This window comes from Vombatus ursinus, unplaced genomic scaffold, assembly GCF_900497805.2.
Source record: "Vombatus ursinus unplaced genomic scaffold, bare-nosed wombat genome assembly UNPS02009205.1, whole genome shotgun sequence".
NCBI lineage: Eukaryota > Metazoa > Chordata > Mammalia > Diprotodontia > Vombatidae > Vombatus > Vombatus ursinus.
This window is the reverse complement of record NW_020948983.1, coordinates 51,276,480-51,300,764: the sequence shown is the minus strand read 5'-3', so window position 1 is coordinate 51,300,764 and position 24,285 is coordinate 51,276,480. Positions and strand designations below refer to the sequence as shown.

Genomic DNA, 24,285 nt, shown 5'->3' with positions numbered 1-24,285 from the left:
TGCTGTATTATGTCTTGACAGTGAAGTTATAGAATAGTTGTCATTGGGTACTGTTTTAAAATGTGACTTTTAAGTATGTTAATTTCTCAGGCAAGTTTGTCTTCCTTATAGATTCTAAAGGAGAACTACTTTATATCATTAACTCTTGTAATGTAACTGATGAACCACTTCTAAAAATGGAATTCATAAAGGTATTGTTGTTTAATTTCTAAAATTCTTTGCTATTTGTATGTCTGGAGTAATGTTATTTATTTTGACTTTTTCTTCCTCTTTTTTACTTGATATTTCAAAAAATCTATAGTGGTGTGATTATGGAAAATTATTTAAGCTTGTATGTCCTGGTCTTCTGCTACCCTTGGAAACTTCTGTTCAGGTTTAAGACTTTCAATTTCACGTATTAGAGATTTGCCAATTCAAAGTAAAATAGAAGTTTAGGTCCATTTAGTATAATCTAGCTTTCTTTACATTATTCCTTTCAATTATTTCTGCTCTTCCTAAAAATTTACTGTTAAAGTGAAACTTCATGTATTTGTGAGAGACATAGATAAAGATAGGGAGTAAGAAGAAATTTAATTGCAAGTAGTTGAATAGCTAGTATCTATATTTAGGATTTTATTTCATTTTTGGAGCTTAAAATGACTGTTTTGGGAAAAGAAGCTATTAGCACAAACTGTCATAGAATGATAGGGTCATAGAGTTAGAGCTGAAAAGGCTCTTTAAGAGGCCCATAGGAGCAGCTAGGTGGCGCAGTGGATAGGGCACTGGCCCTGAAGTCAGGAGGACCCAAGTTCAAATCCAGCCTCAGACCAAACACTTGACACGTACTAGCTGTATGACCTTGGGCAAGTCACTTAACCCCGATTGCCTCACCAAAAAAAAAAAAAAGAGGCCCATAACCCCTCTCCCCTTATTTTACAGATAAGGAAACTGAATCATAAAGCAGTTAAAGCTTGCCCAGGGTCACACAGCTAGTAAGTTTCTGAGGTAGGATTTAGACCCAGGTGTTCATGACTGTTAGCCTAGTACTCAATGTACTACCCACCTAACTGCTTATAACTGTGCATCGTCATTATTTTTTGGTTGATATTTACTTGGATGCCTAGTCATCTCTGTCCCTGCCTGGCACCACAAATCCAGTTACCAGATCTGCCCTGACAAACCTTGAGTCATCTTTCTCTTCCTCTATATTTATACTGTTACCCTCTAAGTGAAGGCCTGTCTTAGCTCTCATGTAGGATACTGTAACCTTCTAACTGATCTCTTTGTTCACAATATTTCCTCCCCCAAATGCAGTCTTTACATAACTACTAAAATAGTCTTCTAAAGCAAGGTCCAACTATGTTACTATCCTGTTAAAATTTTTTTTTACATAATCAGAGTGTTAGAGGTAGAAGACCCTTTAGAGGTTTTATTTTTGTTTTTGCTTTTGTTTTTAATTCAGCATTCTTATTTTATAAGTATAAATTTATAAGTATTTATAAATATTTTATTAAGTAGGGAATCTGAAACTTAGAGAAGTTTAGTCACTTGCATATAGCCAGTTAGTAGCAGAGACTGGATTATAAGCCAGGTCTAAAGATTCTAAATCCAGTGCTTTTTTTGTTCTCCTAAACTAAAGGATAAATTAATGAACTCATCCTGTCATCGCCAAGATCCTTTACAGTCTGCCTCCAACCTGCATTACTGGTCTTATTTTATACTATGCCCTTCAATACTGTGTTCCAGCCTGACTGAATTGAACTGTTGCTGTTCTCTGGTTTTGTACTGCCACTGTGCATTTACCCAGAAGCTGCAATGTCCTGGCTTTCACATCTGTGCTTCCTGAAATTCTTCTGTGCTTTAAGACCTAGTTTAGGTTCTGCTTCATCCGTAAAGTTTTCTATGATCAGCAGCTTCTACCCTCTCCCCCCCCAATAAAAGTTCTTCTTTCTTTATGTTTTCCTTCTATTTCCATGTATTATCTTGTCCAGATTTCTCCTTTGCCCTTATATTTTCCTTTGCATCATGTTTTAGTAAGGATCATAGATTTTGAGCTGAGAGGAACCTTGTTCCTGTCAAAGCTTCTTTCCTTTGCCATGTCAAATTGATAGTTTCATGAGGACAGTGACTGATTATTCATCTTTGTTGCATAGGGCCTAGAACAGAGGTGCTTAATAAAGTTGGAGCATATATAACCTCATCGCTCTAAATTAAGGGAGTTCAAAGGGAGATAGGAATACAAGAATAAGGGATGAGAAAGTAAAGATTATTACATTGGAGTTAAAAGACTGAGTCCTGACTAGTTCAATTTCTTTTTTCTCTTAATCAAAACTAGTGGCAAGCAGCCTTTGGGTTTAAATTATAACTGTGATACTACTATGTGACCTTGGTCAAGTCATTTCTCTGAGACTCAGTTTCATTATCTGTAAAATGAGGCAATTAATCTAGATAACCTGAAAGTCTATTCCAACTCAGGCTATTGAATTATTTTCATTTTAACCTTTCATATTCTCTAGCGCTGGCAAAAAATTATACTGCAAGAAATCTTTTCCAGTAACAGCATTTGCTTTTAAAAGCAGAAACAATAATTATACAGAGAAAAATTTTTCCCCTTACATTCTTTTCATAATATAGCAGAGGAAATGTGAAGGGAGAAAATAATCAAGTAAATATGGTACATTTAGAATATGCTGTCTTAGACTTTGCCATACATTCAAAGTGCTATATCATGTGGAAACATTTTTATACTGTGGGTATAAATTTACTGAGCTTCATTAAAAATGTGAAGGGTTTCAAAATTAAGCTTATAACCTTATAAATAAGTCAAGAAAATAAATTCAGTGTGTATGTTTTCAATGTTTGTATTCAAGTGTTCTAATCTTATTTTACTTACAGGCAGACAGTGATGGACCAGAATTTAAAACTGTTCATAATAATACCAAACAAACAGTAAAGGTAATTACTTTATGGTTTATTTTCAGGAGTTAAATGTGGGGGTAATCATTTAATCTAGTTACGGTAGCTGCCTCAGATGTTGAGGATTTTAACATCACCATAAGCATAGCACAATAGTAGCATTCTCTCTGGTAGCTATATAAAATAGAAATAAAGGTCTCATAGGAAGAAAACTTAATTTCCCAGAAGCAATTTGCTTCACTGAGTTCAATTGTGAATTGACTCAATGCTTGTTGAGCAAGCAAATAGTGTGTTCCCTTAGAAGTGCCTTTTAAAAATCTTAGGCCACTGTATTTTTTGACTCAATATAATGTTGGCTAAAATTTTTGGTTAGTGTTAATGTAGGAATTCTGTACAGGAATATTATTTTAAATAGATGACAATTTCTGATGGCTTTAGATTCAGAGTGAATTTTAGTGTGTAAAGGATTTTAACCTCTCACAATTGAATACATTGCCTACATGTTTCAACATTCAGGGCAGTTTTTGTCTGAAATGTGACCTGATGTCTTATCAAAGTACTTACATCTTTGAGTAAACTAATAGGTTTGTGAAACTTTGAAAAACGAGAGGTAAAAATTATTCTTATACTTAGTAAGAGTAAATGTGGAGACAGCTTTCTCTAATCCTCACTGGTATTTTGAGGTATTCTGTATGATTAACCTGAACAAAAAGTTTTTGATTCTGTTTTTTTGTGATTTCTAAAATTAGTCTCTTCTATTGTTTCTTGACTTAGGTATCATTTTCATCATTGGATTTAGTCCTCCATTTGGAATCTTTGCTATCCATCATGGACTTTATGTCCTCAGCTGTTCCATCCCATGGTCTTCCCTCTAATCAGAAGGATTATGAGCTGAAACTGCCAACAGAGGAACCTAAAAGCACTGCTGTCAAAGCTGGTATTATTTTGTCAATAACTGTCTTTTAATCAAAACTAGAATAATCATATAACAAAACTTCTTTTGTAATTTGCAAAAGAAAATTATTGTACAAGTCAGTAAGTTACATCTACAAAGGCAGATTGGGTCATCTGTAAAAGAAAAAGCAAATGTAATCCTTACTTTGATAATAAGGTACTTCAGTGAGTGGTTTTCAGTCACCATCAAGTTGTCGTCCTCTAATTCTCATTCTCTCACACCCATGTCTAATCAGTGGACAAGTCCTGTCATTTCTTTATCCTTAACATCTCTTGTATGTTCCCTCTTCTTTCCTATGGCACTATCACTATCTTAATTCAAACCTTCATCACCTCATGCATGGACTATTAAAATATCCTGATGGTGGGTTTCCCTGTATCAAGTCTCTCCCCATTCTATTCCATTCTCCACTTACGTGTCGTATGGATCTTCCTAAAGCACAGATCTGGCCTCATTACCTCCCATCCACTGAACTCCATTGACTTCCTGTTACCTTCCAGATCAAATAAAAAAATTCTCTGTTTGGCTTCTCAATAATCTTCTTCATAATGTTCGTAGTCCTTCATAATCTGGTCCCTTCCTTTCTTTTTAATCTTCTTACACCTTCCACCCCCTCATATAATCTGTAATCCAGTGACAATAGCCTCCTTTTCTCTTTCGTGCACAAGACATTCCATTTTGTGACTGAGCATTTTCACTTTCTGTCTCCCATCTCTGGAACTCTCTCCCTCCTCATTTTTTCATTCTAGCTTCTGTGGCTTCCTTCAAGTTTTTTCCTTCAAAGTTCCATTTTCTGTAAGAATCCTTTCCCAGTCCTTAATTTTAGTGACTTCTCTCTGAGATTAACTGCAATTTTTTGTCTTGTTTGCATAAAATTGTTTGCATATTTTCTCCCCCTTTATGTTTTGGCTCCTTGAGAACATATACTATCTTTTACCTTTCTTTTTTATCTCTAGCACTTAGCACAGTTTCTGGCACATAGTAAATACTTAATGAATGCTAATTGACCAGCTGGATAGAGGGATTGAAGGAGGAGATAAGCCAAAAATGATTTTAGTTTTGTTACAAGACTCATTATTTCCTTCATGTTAATATTCAGTGATCATTTCTGCTACTATGTTCAGTTATGTTAGATGTTGGGGGAGATACAAAGAAGAACTTAACAGTCCTAAATAAGTGAACTATTTAGTAGGAAGAAGCCAGAATGAAAATTAGAATAAAAGTACATAAAGAAAATATAAAATGCTATGTTATTACATGAGAGATCATTTTCAGTTGATACAGTTAGGGAATGCTAATTCCATTGTGTTTTCTTAACACTTGTTAAAGCTTCTTATACAATAATATGTGCTGTGTTTCATTTTTTTCTTCCCTATCAGTCAACAAGCATTTACTAAGCACCTTTGATATGCCTAGCACTGTGCTAAGTTCTCATATACAGAGATAATTAGTTTCTCATGACTTAAATATAATTTTTGTGAAGTAGGCTAAAAATTAGAATATAGATTTTGCATTAAATTATTGGTAGATGCTGATTACATTTCCATATAAATAGAGACAATAAGTCAGTTGAATTCCATTATAGAAGTGTTTTTTCCTATGACATACTCCACTAAAAATACCTAATCAAATAATTGTACTTCTGAGGCATAGAGACAGCATGATATAGAAGCATCAGGGTGGTGAAAGAGCACTGGATTTTGGAGTCAGAGGTCTGGAATTCAAGTCTTCGCCCTGACAGCTTATTAGGTGTGTGATTTTGGGCAAGACTCAGGAAAATAAATCTTAGGGGGAAATAATTTTTGTCCTTAAGACTTGGTGCATAGTAGGTGCTTTACAAAAATTTGTTGAATTGCTTTGTAGCCACTTAACCTTTTTGAAACTTAATAAAATAGGGATGATAATAATAATAATAATAATGATAATAACACCACATAGGCGTATTGTGAAGAAGCTTTGCAGATCTTAAAATGCTATGTAAATGTAAGCTATTGTTATTTATAATTGGTTTTCCTCTTAATGCAGAGTTTTCCTTCTTAGTTTTAACCTAATATTTGAAAATTAATTTCAATGTCAATGTCATTCAATTGACATTAATTAAATGCTTAATTAGGGATTGCTTTTGCTCTTGTTACGTTCAAAGTACTGAGATAGACAAAAATGAAACTGGTCCTGACTTCAAGGACCTTATTTTCATTTCGCTGTTTTGATTATTCATGGCACTAAAGGTACTTATTATTCCATTTAGTTTGAGATTACATTTCTTTGTCACATCATAATTATAATTTGCTAATCATAATGTTTTGGTAACTTTTCAGTATCTGACAACATTTCCCATCAAGATGTTTTTGATCTGAAAGTCACTGCAGAACTGAATGCATTTAATATCTTTATCTGTGATCAGAAGTGTAACATTGCAGATATTAGAGTACAAGGCAAGTAATTACATCAGTCACCTTACTTTGATCTGAGATATAGTCTTCTATTTTTAAAAATGTATGTAAGAAGTTTTATTTTGAAATCTGATGGCTGTTACTTTGCTTCTAAGTTAACAGTGTGGTGGATATGTTATGAGTAGTTAATGAATTACTTTTAAATTTTTTTTACATATATACATTGTAATTTTAGAAATATATTTGTTTAGGGTGACAAGTAATATGAGAATTTTTTCCTAGTTATTTCAAATAGTTTTCTAATGAAGCAGTGAAATTATGTAGATATTCTAGTTACATTTTTAAGACTGACAGATATAATTTTAAAACAACAACTTGTGCCATTTTTATAGCTTACAATTTGTCAGGCAGTGGTCATGATGTTATCTTCATTCCTTTTTGAGACATTTTGAATTGGAGCAGAAATATTATATTCAGTACAAAACATAACTTCTAAAAATTTTATGCTTTTTAGGTTGTTAGTATATGTCAAGTCTGGAAGGATTTCTAAAGCCTTATTGATGACTCTAATAGAAATCATCTTTTTATGATAATATCTACATACTCTTGAATATAACCATTCACATGTATTATCTATATTGAGCAGTTTGAGAGGTATTGTAAATATAGACAAGAGTGATTTACTGCTTCATAAATGTAAAACCTATAGTAGATTTATAATGTGTGAAGATGGTCATATTTTTCAATTTGTATGTTTTTCTTGCTCTGTCCAGGAAGTTGTAGATCATCTTCATGAGAATTCCTTTTCGGAGACCTGTTTGATGATATCCTTATTGTAGGCTTAGTGCAGGATCAGAGAAAATAAGTATAGCTAAAGAAAACATCTTTTGATTAAAATATCTGAAAGTCAAATATAGCTTGTATATAGCCTAATAAATATTTGAATGTCTGTCAAGTATAACAGTTTGCTGAGGCAGTCACATACTTAGGATGTTTTTGGATATTTACATTAAGATTTATGACCTTAGTTGTCTTTTGTAATTTGGTGGCTTTTACTTTGACTCTAATCCTTAATTTACCACTGTGGTTTAAAGGCTGTGTAGCTGTTTTAAATTCAGATGGTGCTACTTGTCCTAAAATGTTAAGCAATCAAGGGAGATTTTCTGTTTTTGGATAAGGATTTTTAATTATTAAGTGTGTGATGGCAAAAAATGTCGGTGACGACATAAAGGTTTTCGTGGGGCCATAGATCTGAAGTCATGCTTAGAAAGGGCCTTGAAGGCTCTCTCATTCAGTTCTTTCATTTTACAGATGAAGACCCCAAGGCTCAGGACAGTTAAATTGTTTGACCACAGTGACACAGGGAATAAGTGTCAGAGGCAGGATTTTAATGGAGGCCCTTGAACTTTAGAGTTAGCATTTCCCCCCCACAGTGCTACTACTGTGTTCCCTAGTATGATAAAATAAATTCTTAATGGTGGACTGGCTAATGTTCAGTATTCATCCTAATGGAACATGCAACGAAATGTTTATTTTCAGTTGGAAGTGATTTAAAATTATGAGGTCAGTTATGAAAGCCATTTAGTGAGTTTTTTCTAGTATTTAGTTTTCATTGAACATTAGCCATTTCCTTAGGCTAGTGTTAAACATTAATTCTTCATTATCTATAATAGACCAATCAATCAATCAAGAAACATTTATTAAGCCCCTTCTATGTGCTGGGCACTGTGCTAAGCACTGGGGATACATAAAAAAGCTAAAGACAGTCCTTGCCCTCTAGTAATTTAGAATCTAATGGAACAAAACTGTATCACATTATTAACCTGATTGTCTACAACATTCTAAAGGTACTTGCTAATATATTTCACTTATCTATTTAAGATGCTTATTTTTAATTTGAAGATGCTCTTTCACCTTAGTGGTAGTAGTATTTATAATTATGATCACTTAAAGTTGGTTCATTAAAAAATCATTCTCTTAACAAAGAGAATTGTTTTTATTACTCTATATCTTAATAGGATAATGCTTTACTTAAATATTGTTAGCTTTACTTTGTGTTGGACTTCAAAGTAAATGAGAGAACTAATTGTTTCCAACAGGAATGGATGCATCTGTTTCTGTGCAATCGAAGGAGACAGAAGTTTTTGCCAGACTCAAAGATATCATAGTTACAAATGCTGATCCAGGGTCCATTCACAAAAAGGTGATTTTTAAAAAAATTTAAATTTAAAATTAAAATTTATTCTTTGTAATTTGGATTAGGGAAACAACTTAATAAGAAACAATATATGAAAGTAACTTATGACCAGGTAAATAACTGAAATGATCCACAGATGGAAAGAATTATTGAACAATTTTATTTTTAAAAAGTCATTTGGGAGATACAACCATATGCGTGTGTGTGTATATACACACACACACACACACACACACACACACACACACACACACATATGTATGTATGTATGTATGTTTGTATGTATGTATGTTTGTATGTATGTATGGACAACTAGGTGGCACAGTGGTTAGAATGCCAGGCCTAGGGTCAGGAAGAATAATCTTCCTGAGTTCAAATCTGGCCTTAAACACTTACTAGCTGTGTGACTGTGGACAAGTCACTTTACCCTGTTTGCTTCAGTTTCCTCATCTATAAAATGAGCTGGAGAAGAAAATGGCAAACTACTCCAGCATCTTTACCAAGAAAATCCCAAATGGGTTCATGAAGAGTCAGACATGACTGAAAAATGATTGAACAACAATAAAATGTAAGTATGTATGTCTGTATCTATCAGTCTGTCTGTCTTCATCTTTACAGATGATGAAACCAAGCCTCAAGGCAGTTAAATGGTTTGACCATGGTGACACAGAGAGTAAGTGTCAGAGGCAAGATTTGAATTGAGGCCCTTGTATATTAGAGTTAGCACTCCTCACAGTACTGCCACTGCCTTCCCTCGTATGATAAAAATAAATCCTTAACAGGGGACTGGCTAATGTTCAGTATTTAATCTACTGTGGAATGCAGTGAAGTGCATGCGTGCATGTGTGTGTGTATCTCCCAAATGCCACACTCTCTTTTCTCTATTTTTATTAATACCTCGTTTAAAAATAAAATGTTAGTTGTCTCATTTGTCTTCTATCTTCTCCTGATTTATAAAATTTGCCATTGCAAGAAAATCATACTCCTGTTAGAGGAATAAAGCTCACAAGACTAAACTGATATAATAACACAATTAATGTCTACTTCTAGGCTGTCTCTATAGTGGGAGATGAGGTGTTTAGGTTCCAAATGACTCTTTATCCAGATGCCACAGAGGGAAAAGCCTATACTGATATGTCTAAAGTAGATGGTAAACTAAGTCTTAAAGTGGGCTGCATCCAAATTGTTTATCTTCATAAATTCTTCATGTCTCTTCTGGTAAGTTTCTTTTCAATTCATAGTTTTTTTGGGGGGAGGAAGGGTACCTAAACAACTTTTCTGAGCAGGTTTGAACCCAAGGTAATCAAAAAAGACCTATATTTAACATTGTTAAGCCCCACTTATGAAGTATACTAGCTATCAGTGCTCTACGCATCTCTGTAAAAAATAAGTTGGAGAGCTTGTGCCATTCTACATTGGTAGAGGGAGTTTCCTCATTTGAAGTTCCTTATAGTTATAAGTTTTGGTCTAAACAAAGAGACAAATATATGAGAGACTTTTACTTGCCCGTTAAAGGCATTATTCCAGTTGTTTATGTAGCTGTTTATTAAAAATGAAAAATGTTCAGTGCCAGGGATTCCCATTCTCTAAAATCACATTTCAATGATTCAGGAAGGATGGCTATGGTCCAGACCCCCATGATTTAATGGATATGAGGAATTTCTAGTCAACTCCCTTGACCAATGCATATCAGTACCTACCTCATCAACAACTTAAAAGTATGAGAAGGGACAGCTTCCATATATCTGTTTAAAAAAAACTTTATAAGCTGCTAGAGCCACTTTTTTCCTGAGGAGGCTTTATTTCCTTCTCCATTCACTACTTAAAATTTTTGATTTTGATTTTTTAAAAAATCACTAAATTCATCAGTGGTTAATATTTGTTCTTTTTATTATGCACATTGTTCATTTCTTCACTTTTTGTGTAATGTGCTTGTTTTTTACTCTCTGAGATGATAGTCTTTCTTCCAACAGAGCTTCCTCAACAATTTCCAGAAAGCTAAAGAGGCCGTGAGTACTGCCACAGCCCACGCTGCAGAGAAGGCTGCTTCTAGTGTAAAAGATTTCGCTCAAAAGAGTTTCCGTCTTTCCATGGACATCAACCTGAAAGCACCAGTTATTATTATCCCTCAGTCTTCAATATCCTCTAATGCTCTTTTAGCAGATCTAGGTTTAATCAGAGTTGAAAACAAATTTAACTTGGTCCCTGTGGAGCTGCATTCTCTTCCTCCGGTCATTGACAAAATGGATATACAGCTCACTCAGTTGAAGTTATCAAGGTATAAATACAATTTTTCCCCATGTAATTGAATTATGTATTACTTGATGAAATGCATTCTAGAATTTTTTTTGGGTAAGATATTGCAACAATTTATTTATCCTTTTTTTCTTACCACAGAATCATTTGATGTGCTTTAATAACTTTCTTGTCATTGTATTTAGTGAAATTAATTGCATTCTTCAGACATTTAATATATAATATAATGATATGTGCTGCGGGATGTACAAGGACACATAAGATATAATTCTTTTCCTCATAGAATTTACAGTCTGGTAGAAAGAATTAGACATCAGTACTTCAGGGTCTCTGATTTCATTGGTTGGGTACGCCTTTCCCTGATAGAGATCAGAACCTCTCCATGACTTAATCTTTGAGTTACTATGACTAAAAAATCCATCATGTTATGGCCACTGACATACAGTCTACCAAGGAATTCTTAGTCACTTTCCACCTTTGTGTGGGCTCTATTGGCATAGCCTTGAAGAACTTAGTGTCACTTCTGTTCCACACTGTAGCAGGGAATAGGTCATAATCACAAATAAATATAGGACAAAAATAGAGTGTGAAAGAACATAAAAGGTTGAAAAGACTATAGCAATTCCAAAAGAGTTTCTAGAATTTGCATCCAGGTTTTTCTAGTGTTTGAAACTTGCCTGTTAAAATAACAACTTTATTAAAAATCACTAAAAATAATAAAAAAAAAGTTGTGCCCATTATATTGGATCAGTGAGAAGACAACTTTCAATCAGCATCAGTCCATAGAATTGTACAAATGTTATGGAGAAACTCAATTCAGTGATTGTGCCTATAAGGTTATTTAGTAATAGGGTGGTAGGTTTGGAATTGGAAAGGACCTTAGAGGTCAGTTAGTTAAACTTTCTTGTTGTACAGATGAGGAAACTGAGGCCTAGAGAGGTGAAGTGATTTGCTTATCGAGCAAATAAAAAGAGCCAGAAAGTGAACATTTTTCTTTTGATCCCAAATATATTTCTTCCACAGCGACTAACCCAAATTAATGAGTTCTTTGCTCAGAAGATATTTGCTTATTTTAGTCCTTCAGGCCACTGAACACTCCACAGAATTGATCTCAACAATTTTAGACCTTTTTTAAAGGAAAACTGATCTTAGGTTGATTTTGCTGTTATAGATAGCTTTTGATAGTAGTATATTAACCAACAATGAGTTAATATGGGTCCCTTAAAAGAGTTTTCATTTCTTGTTTCCAGTCCTTTTAAATTGAAAATATATTCTAGAAATGGCTAAAGTATTGCTGAAAATATAGATTAGTTTGTTAGCTCTGTGGAGTGGTATGAACATTTTTGTTTGGGGAGTTGAACAGGTTAAGGAGGAGGCTAGGTTAAAATAAAAACGTGGTGCCAGTTGTTACTGTTGCACCATAGCTAACAGAAGTAAGACAGGTAATGTAGCATTACTTACTGTGCATGACAAGTCTTTAAGATTTGATATATTTTTCCTCGTAGTTTGATGTTGTTTCTAGTATACTGTTCATGGAATAGATTGTGGATTAGCTTTCTCTGTCCTTCAGTTTCAGCAGTGTTTTTCTACGTTGATAGCATCTTTTCTATGACATCGCTTCTTTTTACTATTAGCTTTTTCAAGTCATATGTTTATACATTGATAAGGATAAAAAACCTAGTACCCATATCTTAGGATATTTGTGGTTTGTGGAACCTACATTAATGTTAACATGATTGTCTTTTGAAAAATAAGGCTAATCAACTTGTAGAGTCAGAAAGCTTACTCCTTCCATGTTTTGATAAGTATTGTAGTCTATAAGAATACAAGTATTAATCTGTGTTCATGAACAAATAATAGTAAAACTGTTATCCACTATAACCAATTTCATGTAAATGTTTCATACTTCTAAAAATGTTATTCTCTTATCAGAACTATTTTGCAGGTTGGATCTCCAATACCTGACATTGAAATTTTACAACCAGTAAATATGCATTGGTCCATTCAACGAAATTTAGCAGCAGAGTGGTATACACAAATTCCAGGGATGAAAATAAAAGGAAACCTGAAACCAATGCAGGCAAGTATAGGGAAAAAGTAATATGGAAACCAGCACATATAGTTTTGTGTTTATCATTGTGTAACTCTCATGGTGACGTATCTTCGAAGTGGTGATGTCCGAAAAGGGCTTAATAAGTTAACTGTAAATGATGGCATATTATTTTTCCACAATTTCCAATTTTCTCTTGTTGCAATATATTTAAGTACTGTGATTAAGAAAACAAAGAAGTCTTATTTGAATACTGCTCGATTGTCTTAAAACATAATTTGTAGTCCTCTTTGTCTCCTGTTGATCCTTCATTCTCTTTTTCATATGTAAACAGCTGATGATTTAATAACTTGGTGAATAAAAGATTTTTTATTTTATAATTTTGTGGTTCTAATTATCTTTTACACATAAGTTGTTGGTGATTTTTAGATTGCGCTCAGTGAAGAAGATTTAACTATCCTAATGAAAATTTTAATGGAAAATCTTGGAGAGGGATCTTTACAGCCGAGTTCTGTACAACCAGTTCCTCAAGAGGGTACAAGAGTGAAAATGGGAAGATCTCAGGATGATTCTGATCATGTGAGAGGTAAAAAGTAAAGATTTTTTGCTAAAGTTAATGGAACATTTTTTAAATTAAGTTTTAAAAATTTGGTAGCATTGTTTCTATAGTTTCCAGTTTATTTTAAGTTCAATGTGTTTAGTTACCAAGAAGAGAAAAGAAATGTGCAAATACAGGAAGAAAGATCTTAGTCACATGTACTTAGATGATGAACTAACCAAAAGAGTGTGGTATAAGAAAGTGGCACTTCATTTATCTGATGTCATTGGGGACAATCAGATATTTTTTCACATAATTAGTGCTTATTATGTTAAGCATGCATCATTTTCTTATTGATCGAGTTTGATGGAAATCTTTCTAAAATGTATTGTATTCCTGTTTTTTTAAACAGATTGTGCAGAGTACAGTTAAACTTTTTCTTCATGGTTCAAGAATTACTTCCAAGATAGTTTTATAGATAGGGTGCTGGATTTGGAGTCAGCGAGATCTGGCTTCAGATCTTTCCTTTGATATATAATAACTTTGTAACCTAGGACAAGTCACTTAACTTCTGTGACCCTCGGTTTCCTTGTTTGTTAAGTTAGGGGGTTGCACTGGGTGGCCTCTGGCTCTTTTTTTTATTATAAACCTAAATATTAAACTTAAATACACAATAAGGAAAGAAAATAAACATGTCATATGCACAGCAGAATGTGGGAGAGGATTCAGAATATATAGCAATAACTTTCTCTTTCAAGAAAGTCTATATATTAAATACTGCATGTTATGTTGAAAGCTGTCCATCTTTTCTTTGCTTCCTTGTAGGCTTTCTTTTGTTCTCTGCTGTGTACTTTTCACTTTGTTCTTTTTTCCCCCCTTTCCCTCCCCCCCAGTCTACAATTAAGTGTGGATTTATTTATATATAGATATTGATATATACACATAATATATACATACATACACATGTATATAAACATGTACTTTCCCTAAGAGATTCTACTCCTAATCTTTGTTTTTATGTTCGTGCATATCTTTTTTCCCTATATCTCCTAATTCCTCTACTTTACTTCTACCCACCACCTTGCCCTTCTATTACTTAACCTACCCCACCACTAGTAATCCCTCCCTTATCCTTCCATTTCCAAGAATCTAAACACCCTTTTATACATCCTTTTGACCTGTTCCATCACCCTCCCCTCTAAAGATCCCTCTCTTATCCTCCCCCAAATCCCTCCCTTATCCTCCCATTCCCATTGATCTAAACACGCTTCTATATATCCCCCTTTTAACCTATTCCCTCACCTTCCTCTCTAAAGATCCCGCCTTTATCCTGTCTCCCCCCTCCATCCCCTTAGAGTTTTATTTCTTTCTAAATTTAGAAGACTTTTATACTCTTCTAGATTTATATGTATTTTTTCCTCTTGAATCCATACCTGATGAAAGTAGATTTCCAGAACTAACAGCCTCCTTCCCCCATCTAATTCCTCTGTATTGGTTCTTCCTCTCACATCTCATTTGTATAAGATAATTACTCTTTTAGCTCTTCTTGAACGGTTTTACTTTTTGAAGTCATATCATACCCCCATCTTTCTAATAAACTACCTAATTACCAATAACAATCTTAGACATAGGTTTTACATTTTACATACAAAAAAGGGCAAACAGTCTATCCTTACTGAGTCCCTTGTAATTAGTCATTGGTATGTTCCTTATATCTTTCTTGGCTCTTGTATGTCAAATCTATTAAGTTCAAGGTTTTTTTTTTTTAAACAAAGTCTTAAAAGTCTGACAGTTCATTAAATGTCCATTTTTTTTCCCCATTCAGAATTATTCTTAGCTTTACTGGCTATGATATTTTGAGCTGGAAGCCCAGTTTTTTGTTCTTCTATATATAGTGTTCCAAGACCTGTGGTCTTTTAGTATTGCTGCTGCTAGGTTTTTTTGTGATTCTAATCGTGGTACTGCTATATGTGAATTGTTTTTTTTTTTCTTGTTGCTTGTAATATTTTGTCCTTGAGCCAGGGGTTTCAGAATTTGACTGTAATATGCCTGTGAGTTTTCCTCATAGGATCTCTTTTAGGTGGTAATCAGTGGATTTTTTCTATTTCTACTTTCCCTTCTTGTTCTAATGCTTCAGGACAGTTTTCTTTAATTATTTCTTGTATTATTGTATCAAGATTCTTTTTTTGATCATAGCTTTCAGGTAGTCCAATAATTCTTATGTTTTTTCTTCTTGATCTGTTCTCCAGTTCAGTTGTTTTTCTTTTTCTTTTCTTTTTTTAATTAATTAAATTTTAGTTTTCAACAGTCATTTCCACAAGATTTTGAGTTCTAAATTTTCTCCCCATCTCACCCTTCCCTCCACCCCAAGAAGGCATGCATTCTGAATATCCCTTCCTTTAATCTGCCCTCCCTTCTAACACCCCCTGCCCCCTTCTGTTATCCCTTTCTCTTTCCATTTTCCTGTAGGGCATATTGCCCAGTTACATGTAAAAGCAATTTTTAACATTTGTTTTTACAGCTTTGGGTTCCAAATTCTCTCCTTTCTTCCCTCCCCACCCACCCTCATTGAGATGCTCGATACAGGTTATTCATGTGTAGTCATGCAAAACACTTCCATAGTAGTTATATTGTGAAAAACTAACTATATTTCCCTTCATCCTATCCCACCCCCACATTTATTCTATTCTCTCTTTTGACCCTGTCCTACTTCAGAGGTGTTTGCTGCTGATTACCCCCTCCCCCAGTCTGCCCTCCTCTATCATTCCCCCTCCTGTCTTATCCCCTTCTCCTCTATTTTCCTGTGGGGTAAGATAGATTTCCATACCCAATTGAGTATGTATGTTATTCCCTCCTTAAGCCAAATCCAATTAGAATAAGATTTACTCATTCCCTCTCATTTTCCCCCACTTCCCCTTCACTGTAAAAGCTTTGTCTGTTTTATATGAGGTAATTTACCCCATTCTACCTCTCCCTTTCTCCTTCTCCCAATATAATCCTCTCTCGTCCCTCAAATTATCTTCAACTCATCCTGTGCCCTCTATCTATCTATCCATATATTTTTTTCCCTCCAACTGCCCTAATACTAACAAAGGTCTCATGAGTTACAAATACCATCTTTCCATGTAGGAATGTAAGCAGTTCAACTTTAATAAGTCCCTTATGATTTCTCTTTCCTGTTTACCTTTTCATGCTTCTTTTAAATCTTGTATTTGAAAGTCAAATATTCTATTCAGCTTTCGCCTTTTCATCAAGAATGCTTGAAAGTCCTCTATTTCACTGAATGTCCTTTTTTTTCCCCTCAAGGATTATACTCAGTTTTGCTGGGTAGGTGATTCTTGGTTGTAATCCTATCTCCTTTGCCCTTCGGAATATCATATTCCAACTCCTGTGGTCCCTTAATGTAGAAGCTGCTAAATCTTGTGTTATCCTGATTGTGTTTCCACAATACTTGAATTGTTTCTTTCTGGCGGCTTGCAATATTTTCTCCTTGACTTTGGAACTCTGGAATTTGACTGTAGTATTCCTAGGAGTTTCCTTTGGGGATCTTTTTCAGGAGGTGATGGGTGGATTCTTTCCATTTCTATCTTACCCTCTGCTTCTAGAATATCAGGACAGTTTTCCTTGATAATTTTTTGAAAGATGATATCTAGGCTCTTTTTTTGATCATGGCTTTCAGGTAGTCCAATAATTTTTAAATTATCTCTCCTGGATCTTATTTTCCAGGTCAGTTGTTTTTCCAGTGAGATATTTCACATTGTTTTCTATTTTTTCATTCTTTTGGTTTTATTTTACGGTATCCTGATTTCTCATAAAGTCACTAGCTTCCAATTGCTCCATTCTAATTTTTAAGGAAATATTTTCTTCAGTGAGCTTTTGGACTTCCTTTTCCATCTGGCCAATTCTGCTTTTGAAGGCATTCTTCTCCTCATTGGCTTTTTGGACCTCTTTTGCCATTTGGGTTAGGCTATTTTTTAAGGCGTTATTTTCTTTAGTATTTTTTTTTTGGGGTCTCCTTTAGCAAGCTGTTAACTTGTTTTTCATGATTTTCTTGCATCACTCAGTTTTTCCTCTACTTCTCTTCCTTGCTTCTCAAAATTCTTTTTGAGCTCTTCCATGGTTTAGGACTGATTCATATTTTTCTTCGAGACTTTGGATGTAGGAGCTTTTGACTTTGTTATCTTCTTTGGTTGCATGTTTTGATCTTCTTTGTCACCAAAGTAATATTCTATGGTCTGACTTTTTCTGTGCAGTTTGCTCATGATCCCAGACAATTATTTGACTTTCAAACTCTTTGTTAAGGTAGGGGTCTGCTTCCAATGTGGAGAATGTACTGTCCCAAGCTTCAGGGATTTTGTGCAGCTGTTTTCAGAGATACTTCTTCTGCACTCACCTGATATTTGCTGGTTCCTTCTCGCCCCAGCTGTGACTGTACAGAACAGCTGGGTCTGGCATTCCTTGTCAGCAGAGGTTCCCTAGATGTTCCGTAGCTCAGATGCCCAACTCTCCTCACTGTCCTGGGGATAAAAGTTCTGTGACTGAGGCCTAGGCAACCTCCCAGCCCAGCTAACCCCAGGGCTTGCCACTTGTTCTTTAAGCTGTCCCTATCCTGGAGGTGTTTACCCTTCAAAGGGAGGAAACCTCATCTTGGAATTTTTCTTCAGATCTTCTCTGATTTTCCCAGGAGGACCCCCTGTTCTGCCCCCACTCTTATTTATCTTCACTGCCCTATGTTCTCCCTCAAGTGCTGTTTTCTCTAGGAAAATCTTGAGAACTTGAAGTTTTCTGACCTACTTCAGCATCTTCCCAGAATCCTCTCTCCTTCCAGCTCTTAATTTGTGATACTTAATGTATGCTCTTAACAAGTCTTCTTGCTTCCACCTTCCATATCCCACCTTCTTTTTTTTTTTTCAGCCAAAGACAAGGTTTATTAGAACATCCATCATATTGGGCAGACTCTTAAGGAGTCTGAACATTAGTCTAGATTTTAAGAATCTGAGCAGTGGCTAGATTATAAGAATCCCAGCAGAAGCTAGATTATAAGAATCTAAGCAGTGGTTAGATTTTAGGAATCTGAGCATCTTAAGGGAGATGAGATGGACTTTATATACAGAAAGACTGTGGGAGGGATCTAGGACTGGCCAAGTAGTCCATGAGGTAATAGAATTACCAAGGGTGGGAAGTGGCTTGGGGCCATAGGGAGGGAAGACAAGATTGGGTGTAGCCACAGTGAAAGACCAGTTGATGGGATTATAGCCTCAGGTGAACTCCAGAGATTTGGCCAAGTGGGAAAGTCCAGGGTTTTTCCTTTCTGGGGTCTAGATCCCAACCCCATCATTCACCCCTCAAACAAATGGGACCCAAATTCTTTTGGAGTAAGAGGTGAAGGTCTTGGCTTCTGAAACTGCTTCCTCCTGGCAAGGGGCGTAGAGCTGTCCCTGTCTCGAGGGGGTCCCAAAGAGGAGGTTGACTGGAACTAAACACAAGTTACATCCAGGGAACAATGGGGGGACATTGGCTGGTACCCAAATGGCCTGTAGTTTGGAAGACACAAATATGACAGAAAAGACTGCACGGCCCAAATATAACAGGATAAAACATCCTTAGCTCTATTTGAATTCAGTTTTCCAACCATGCAGTATCAAATCTACCTCATAGCCAGACTCAGGAATAGCCAGGTGGGTAACATTCCCTTTCAAAGGAACATAATGGGGATACTGAGCCAGAGGATCCCATCTTAGACTGAGGCCAAAATTGTCCTCTCATCTTTTCCCAGTGCTGACTTCCCACCAGTATGACCTTCTCTGAGTAGCTTGTGGCATTTCTCTCAGATGGTGGATTATTGATTATTGATGGATTATAACCCATCAGACAACTCAAAATAAAATCCTATGAGCTTTTACCTCAAACAGCAAGTTTTACTAATCACAGCTTAGGAAAAACTTTTCCAGGATTTACATCTCAAACTTAAATTTATCCTAATGTAAAAAGCCAATCACTAGAGATTTATATACACTTGCAAATTCTCAGCGAGCCATACATAACCCAAACAAACTTTTTGGCTAGTTTACATTAAAACAATAACCAACAATAGCTAAATTATTTTAGTGGTAACCAAATTATGAAAAGTTGCATGACATAACTGATATAGAAAGTTCACCAATTTGAAACTTGAAACAAACCTATTACCAATCAGGTGACTTCAGTTTTGTTAAATACACTTACAAATTACTTTACACAGAGAATCAACATCTCATCTTTAAAAGTTAAAACTACAAATTTAAAAGAGCATGTTTACCCCAGTTCAGAGGCCAGCTTCTTTACCTTGAGCAGGATATACTGAACCTGGGTTATGCTTCCAGGCAAAGGTTGCCTCAGAGCCCAAGGCAATTGACAGTGGGGCCCATGCTGTAGCTGCTGCCCCCCCCCCCCTTTTCCCCAGGTGAGGGAGAGCGAAATCAAAAGTGAGGGGTAAACAGTGAAATTCTCTTTTCCTGTGAGAGGGGTTAACAGATATCCTCTTGACTCAAGTGAAGGGAGTGGGAGAAAAGAGTGACCAGTTTGTAAGGAGGAGTTCTAAACTCCTTAATGATCAATCACAAAACCTCCAGAATCTGCCAAGATATTTTTAGCTGTTCTAACTTTCCCCTGTAACCTCCATGAAGGAGAATTCAGGGGTGTAGAGGGAAGGGAGTAATTCTCAGGGAACCAAAAAGCAACTGCAGTTTTTCTCCAATTCTCTAGTGCCGAGAGAACTGACAGAATTGGGCATACACTTCCAGATAAGGCGTCCGTCCTTGTCCTCTATACTGTGGGAGGTGTACCCAGGTCCATGGCCTTGAACCAACCCAGTAGACTGAGAGCCTGAGAGTATCAGGCTGATTGTGAGACAGCCTCATAACTGTCTGCCCAAAAAGCACCTCCAAGCCTTGGTGCTTGGAGAGCGACCCCAACAGCAGAGCAAGAGAGGGAGGGAGAGGAGGCTTACATACCTTCCAGTCTTGACTGGAGAATAACTTGGGGTTAGGCAATTTCCCCTTATGGACCACCAAAATGATCCGGTTTAGGGGCTCACGGGTGCTGGGACCCCAAAATCACAACATGCAGGTCCTGCCCAAAAGAATTCGACCCACGCCTTCTTTCAACCAAAGACAAAGTTTATTAGAACATCTGTCATATTGGGCAGTCTCTTAAGGAGTCTGAACATTAGTCTAGATTTTAAGAATCTGAGCAGTGGCTAGATTATAAGAATCCCAGCAGTGGCTCAATTATAAGAATCTAAGTAGTGGCTAGATTTTAGGAATCTGAGCCCATATCCCACCTTCTAACTGGTCTCTCTTCTCTTCTTTCTCTACAGTCTGTCTTAGTAACTTCATCAGGCAGATGCCTCACAAATCTGTTTGTCCAGCCCTAGTCTCTCTCCTGAGTTTTACCCCCACATCATTAATTGTCTGTTGATCATTTCAAATTAGAAGTGCTGCAGATATCTTAAATTCAACACCTCCAGAATAGAACTCATTATCTTTTCATTCATGTTCATGCATGGCATTCTGTTTCCTATCTTTGTGCCTTTTCAGTGACCATTCTCCTTGCCCCAGATGCACTCTGTCCTCATTGTTGCCTCAGAATTCCTCTCTTTTTCCGTGCTACAATTCATGTACCACTTCCTGCATTAAGCCTTTTTTGTCTTCCTCCCCTGCCCCCAATTGCTAGTGCTCTCTGTACTAGACTGTTTTGTATTCACTTGTGTTGTTTTCTGTTTATATTTCTTTTGAATAAACTTATACCGTTTCCCAAAGGTCTTAGAGAAGTTTTATGCTATTAAAATGATATATCCTGTTCTTCCCAATTAGAATGTAAGCTCCTTGAGTAGGTTTTCATTCTTTGTATTTGTTTCCCCAGCACCTAGTATAGTTCCTGGCACATAGTAAACACTTAATAAATTTGAAAGATCTTCAGGAAAAGTTGTTTCATGATTTTGTTTGATGATTTGTTCTGCTGTATAACAACAGTTCAGTCTTCTTTATATTTAATCCCTCAGTACTGCAAATTATTACCTTGTTTTGGTCTGAATTGCCAACTTGAATTCAGTCTGTATTGCCAAATAAAGAGAAAGCCAATTTGGCTGGATTACTGAGTTTAGGAAGGGAAATAATATATAGTAATGTAAAAGGAGGCTGGAAAGACAGGTTGAGACCATATGGTGAAGGGCTTTAAAAGCCAAAGAAAAAAAAGTTAATAGTGTATTGTAGAAGTAATAGGAGCTACTAGAGTTTAGGAAGTAGTGGAGTGCCTTGGTCCTATTTGCACTTGTAGAAAATCACTTTGCCAGTAGTGTGGAAGATGGACTGGCTTGGGGAGAAACTTGAGGTGGGGAGACCAGTTAGACCATTATAGTCATCCAGGACAAAGGTGATGAAGGCTTGACCTAAGTTGGTGAATGTGTGAGTAGAGTGAAAGGGTCAGATATGAGAGATGTTGAGGAAGTAGGAACAGCAAGATTTAGCAACTCATTGTATGTATGATGTGAAGAAGAGTAAGGAATTAAGGAAAGTGCCAGCATTACAAACTTGGAAGATATAAAGAATGATAGTGCTTTTGACAGATATAGGGAAATTTGGAAGAAGAGTGGAAAGATAATGAGGCTATTGCAATAATCTAGGCAGATTGTAATGAATAACTGTATTAGAGGGATGCTGGTGGAAGTGCTTGGGAAAGTAAATATAAAAAATGTTTTGGAGGTAGGATCAAGAATATGATTTAGTTGTAGTTCTACCTAAAGGAGGATACTACTAGATGATCTCTTGAAGTCTTTAAATTCTATGTATATATGTGGAAGTGCCAATAGAAAATGCATACTAATAGTTCTTTCAAAATAATACCACCTTCTTCTTCTGATTAAAACCTATAAAGTACGTAAAGGAACCATTATAATCCCCATTTTACAAATAGAAAAACTGCTATTACAAAGATATTAAAAGACTTGGTCAAGGTCAACAGAAGTTGTGCCCTTTATAGTGAGAGACTGATTTTGTCAATGCCACTTTGCTGAATACTAGGTTAGTTTGGAAAAGATCCTGTTTTCTATCAAGTCTCTTAACATATAGAACTTTAAAAAATATTCTAATAATGAAAAATCAAGTCCCTAAATTTTCTTGTACTTGTAAATAAAAAAAAATGTTTAAAATTTTTTTCAGGTTCACTGTTGCATACCCCTGAACAAGATATGACAGACTTGAATCCTTCTGACAATCAAAATGTCATTCTCCAATTTGATTTTCACTTTGAGTCTCTTTCACTTGTCCTCTACAACAATGATATAAATCAGGTATGATGTAGTAAATTTTCACAGTAGGAATTGCAGTTAAACAAAGTAGAATACATGTATACTCCTAAACAGATTCTAACATCGTATAACCAAAGAATAATTTCAAAAATACTATTGGAATAATTGTGCCTAAGTATAAAAAGCACTCATATATTTGTTGAATAAATGAATGAATGAATAGCATTGTGAATACTTAAAAGAAAAACAAACTACTAGGTTTTACAGCCTTTGATAAAGGCCTCATTTCTCAAATATATAGAAAACTGAGCCAAATTTTACATTCCCTTATTGATAAATGGTCAAAGGATATGAATAGGCAGTTTTCAGATGAAGAAATCAAAGTTATCTATAGTCATATAAAAATGCTCTAGATAACTATTGATTAGAGAACTGCAAACTAAAACAACTCTGAGGTACTACCTATCAGATTAGTTAATATGAGAGAAAAGGAAAATGACAGATGTTGGAAGGGATGTAGAAAAATTGGGATACTAATGCACTTACTGTTGGAAAATTTGTTAACTGATCCAACCTTTTTGGGGAGCCGTTTGGAACTATGCTCTACCGGCTATAAAACTGTACAAACCCTCTGACTCAGCAATATCATTACTAGGTTTGTATCCCAAAGAAAACAAAGAAAAAAGAAAAGGTCTTATATGTACAAAAATATTTGTTGTACCTCTTTTTGTATTTGCAAAGAATTGGAAGTTGAGGGGGATGCCCGTCAACTGGGAAATGGCTGAACAAGTTGTGGTATATGATTATAAGGGGATATCATTGTGCTATGAGAAATTATGAGCAAGATGTTTTCAGAAAAACTTGGGAAGATTTATATTAACTGATGCAAAATTAAGTGAGCAGAACCAGGAGACAATTGTACACAGTAACAGCAGTATTGTAAGACTATCAACTATGAATGACTTAGTTATTCTGATCAGTACAATGATTTAAGACAATTCTGTAGAATTTATAATGAAAAATGTTATCCATTTCCAGAGAAAGAACTGATGGAGTCTGAATGCAGGTCGAAACATACTTTTTAAAACTTTCTCTTTTTTTTTGGTCTGTGTTTTCTTTTGTAACGTGGTACATATATAATATATAATAAAATTGCTTGCCTTCTCAATGAGGAGGGACAAAAGGGAGAGAGACAATTTGGAACTAAAAATTTTAAAAATTGAAAGTTAAATTTTTTTTACATATAAATGAGAAATATTTAATGAAGTAATTGAAAATCTTTTGGGGGAAAAAGAAAAAAAAACACTAGGTCTGCAAAGTTCTGTTTTGTGTGCCAAATTTGCAAATATGTTTTCACTAGTTGATCTTTATCTGTTTCCACAGTTATAGTGGCTTATAGTCTAGTAGACAGTTTCACACATAAACAGATATTGTTAATACTGAAGGATAAGAGTACTTCCACCAAAGTGGTATGTGAAACTCTAGGATAAGCAGGGTAATTATCAACCAGGGAGTTTCAGAAGGGTCTCATGAAAGAGGGAAATTTAAGTTGGGCATTGAAGGTTGCATAGAAATTTTATGGATGGAGAAAAGAGAGAGGAAGGATATCTTGGCATATGGAATAGTATGAGGAAAAGCACAGAGATTAGAAAGCGCATCTTGACCAAAAAGAAAACTGAGTGCTTCAGGAGTGTGCCTTCTGGCAAAGACTCAAT

The 24,285-nt window shown here is 35.4% G+C and overlaps 1 protein-coding gene across 1 annotated transcript in view; it reads left to right on the top strand.

Moving 5' to 3' along the window:
- The window catches only part of VPS13C (vacuolar protein sorting 13 homolog C), a 182,176-nt gene that overhangs the window by 87,694 nt on the left and 70,197 nt on the right, over positions 1–24,285 (top strand). The window contains exons 38-47 of the mRNA XM_027851985.1: positions 112–191; positions 2,875–2,934; positions 3,670–3,832; positions 6,169–6,285; positions 8,343–8,446; positions 9,491–9,658; positions 10,414–10,718; positions 12,629–12,776; positions 13,176–13,332; positions 22,482–22,612. Coding sequence (XP_027707786.1) covers positions 112–191; positions 2,875–2,934; positions 3,670–3,832; positions 6,169–6,285; positions 8,343–8,446; positions 9,491–9,658; positions 10,414–10,718; positions 12,629–12,776; positions 13,176–13,332; positions 22,482–22,612 — 1,433 coding nt within the window. The remainder of the gene's footprint in view (positions 1–111; positions 192–2,874; positions 2,935–3,669; positions 3,833–6,168; positions 6,286–8,342; positions 8,447–9,490; positions 9,659–10,413; positions 10,719–12,628; positions 12,777–13,175; positions 13,333–22,481; positions 22,613–24,285) is intronic.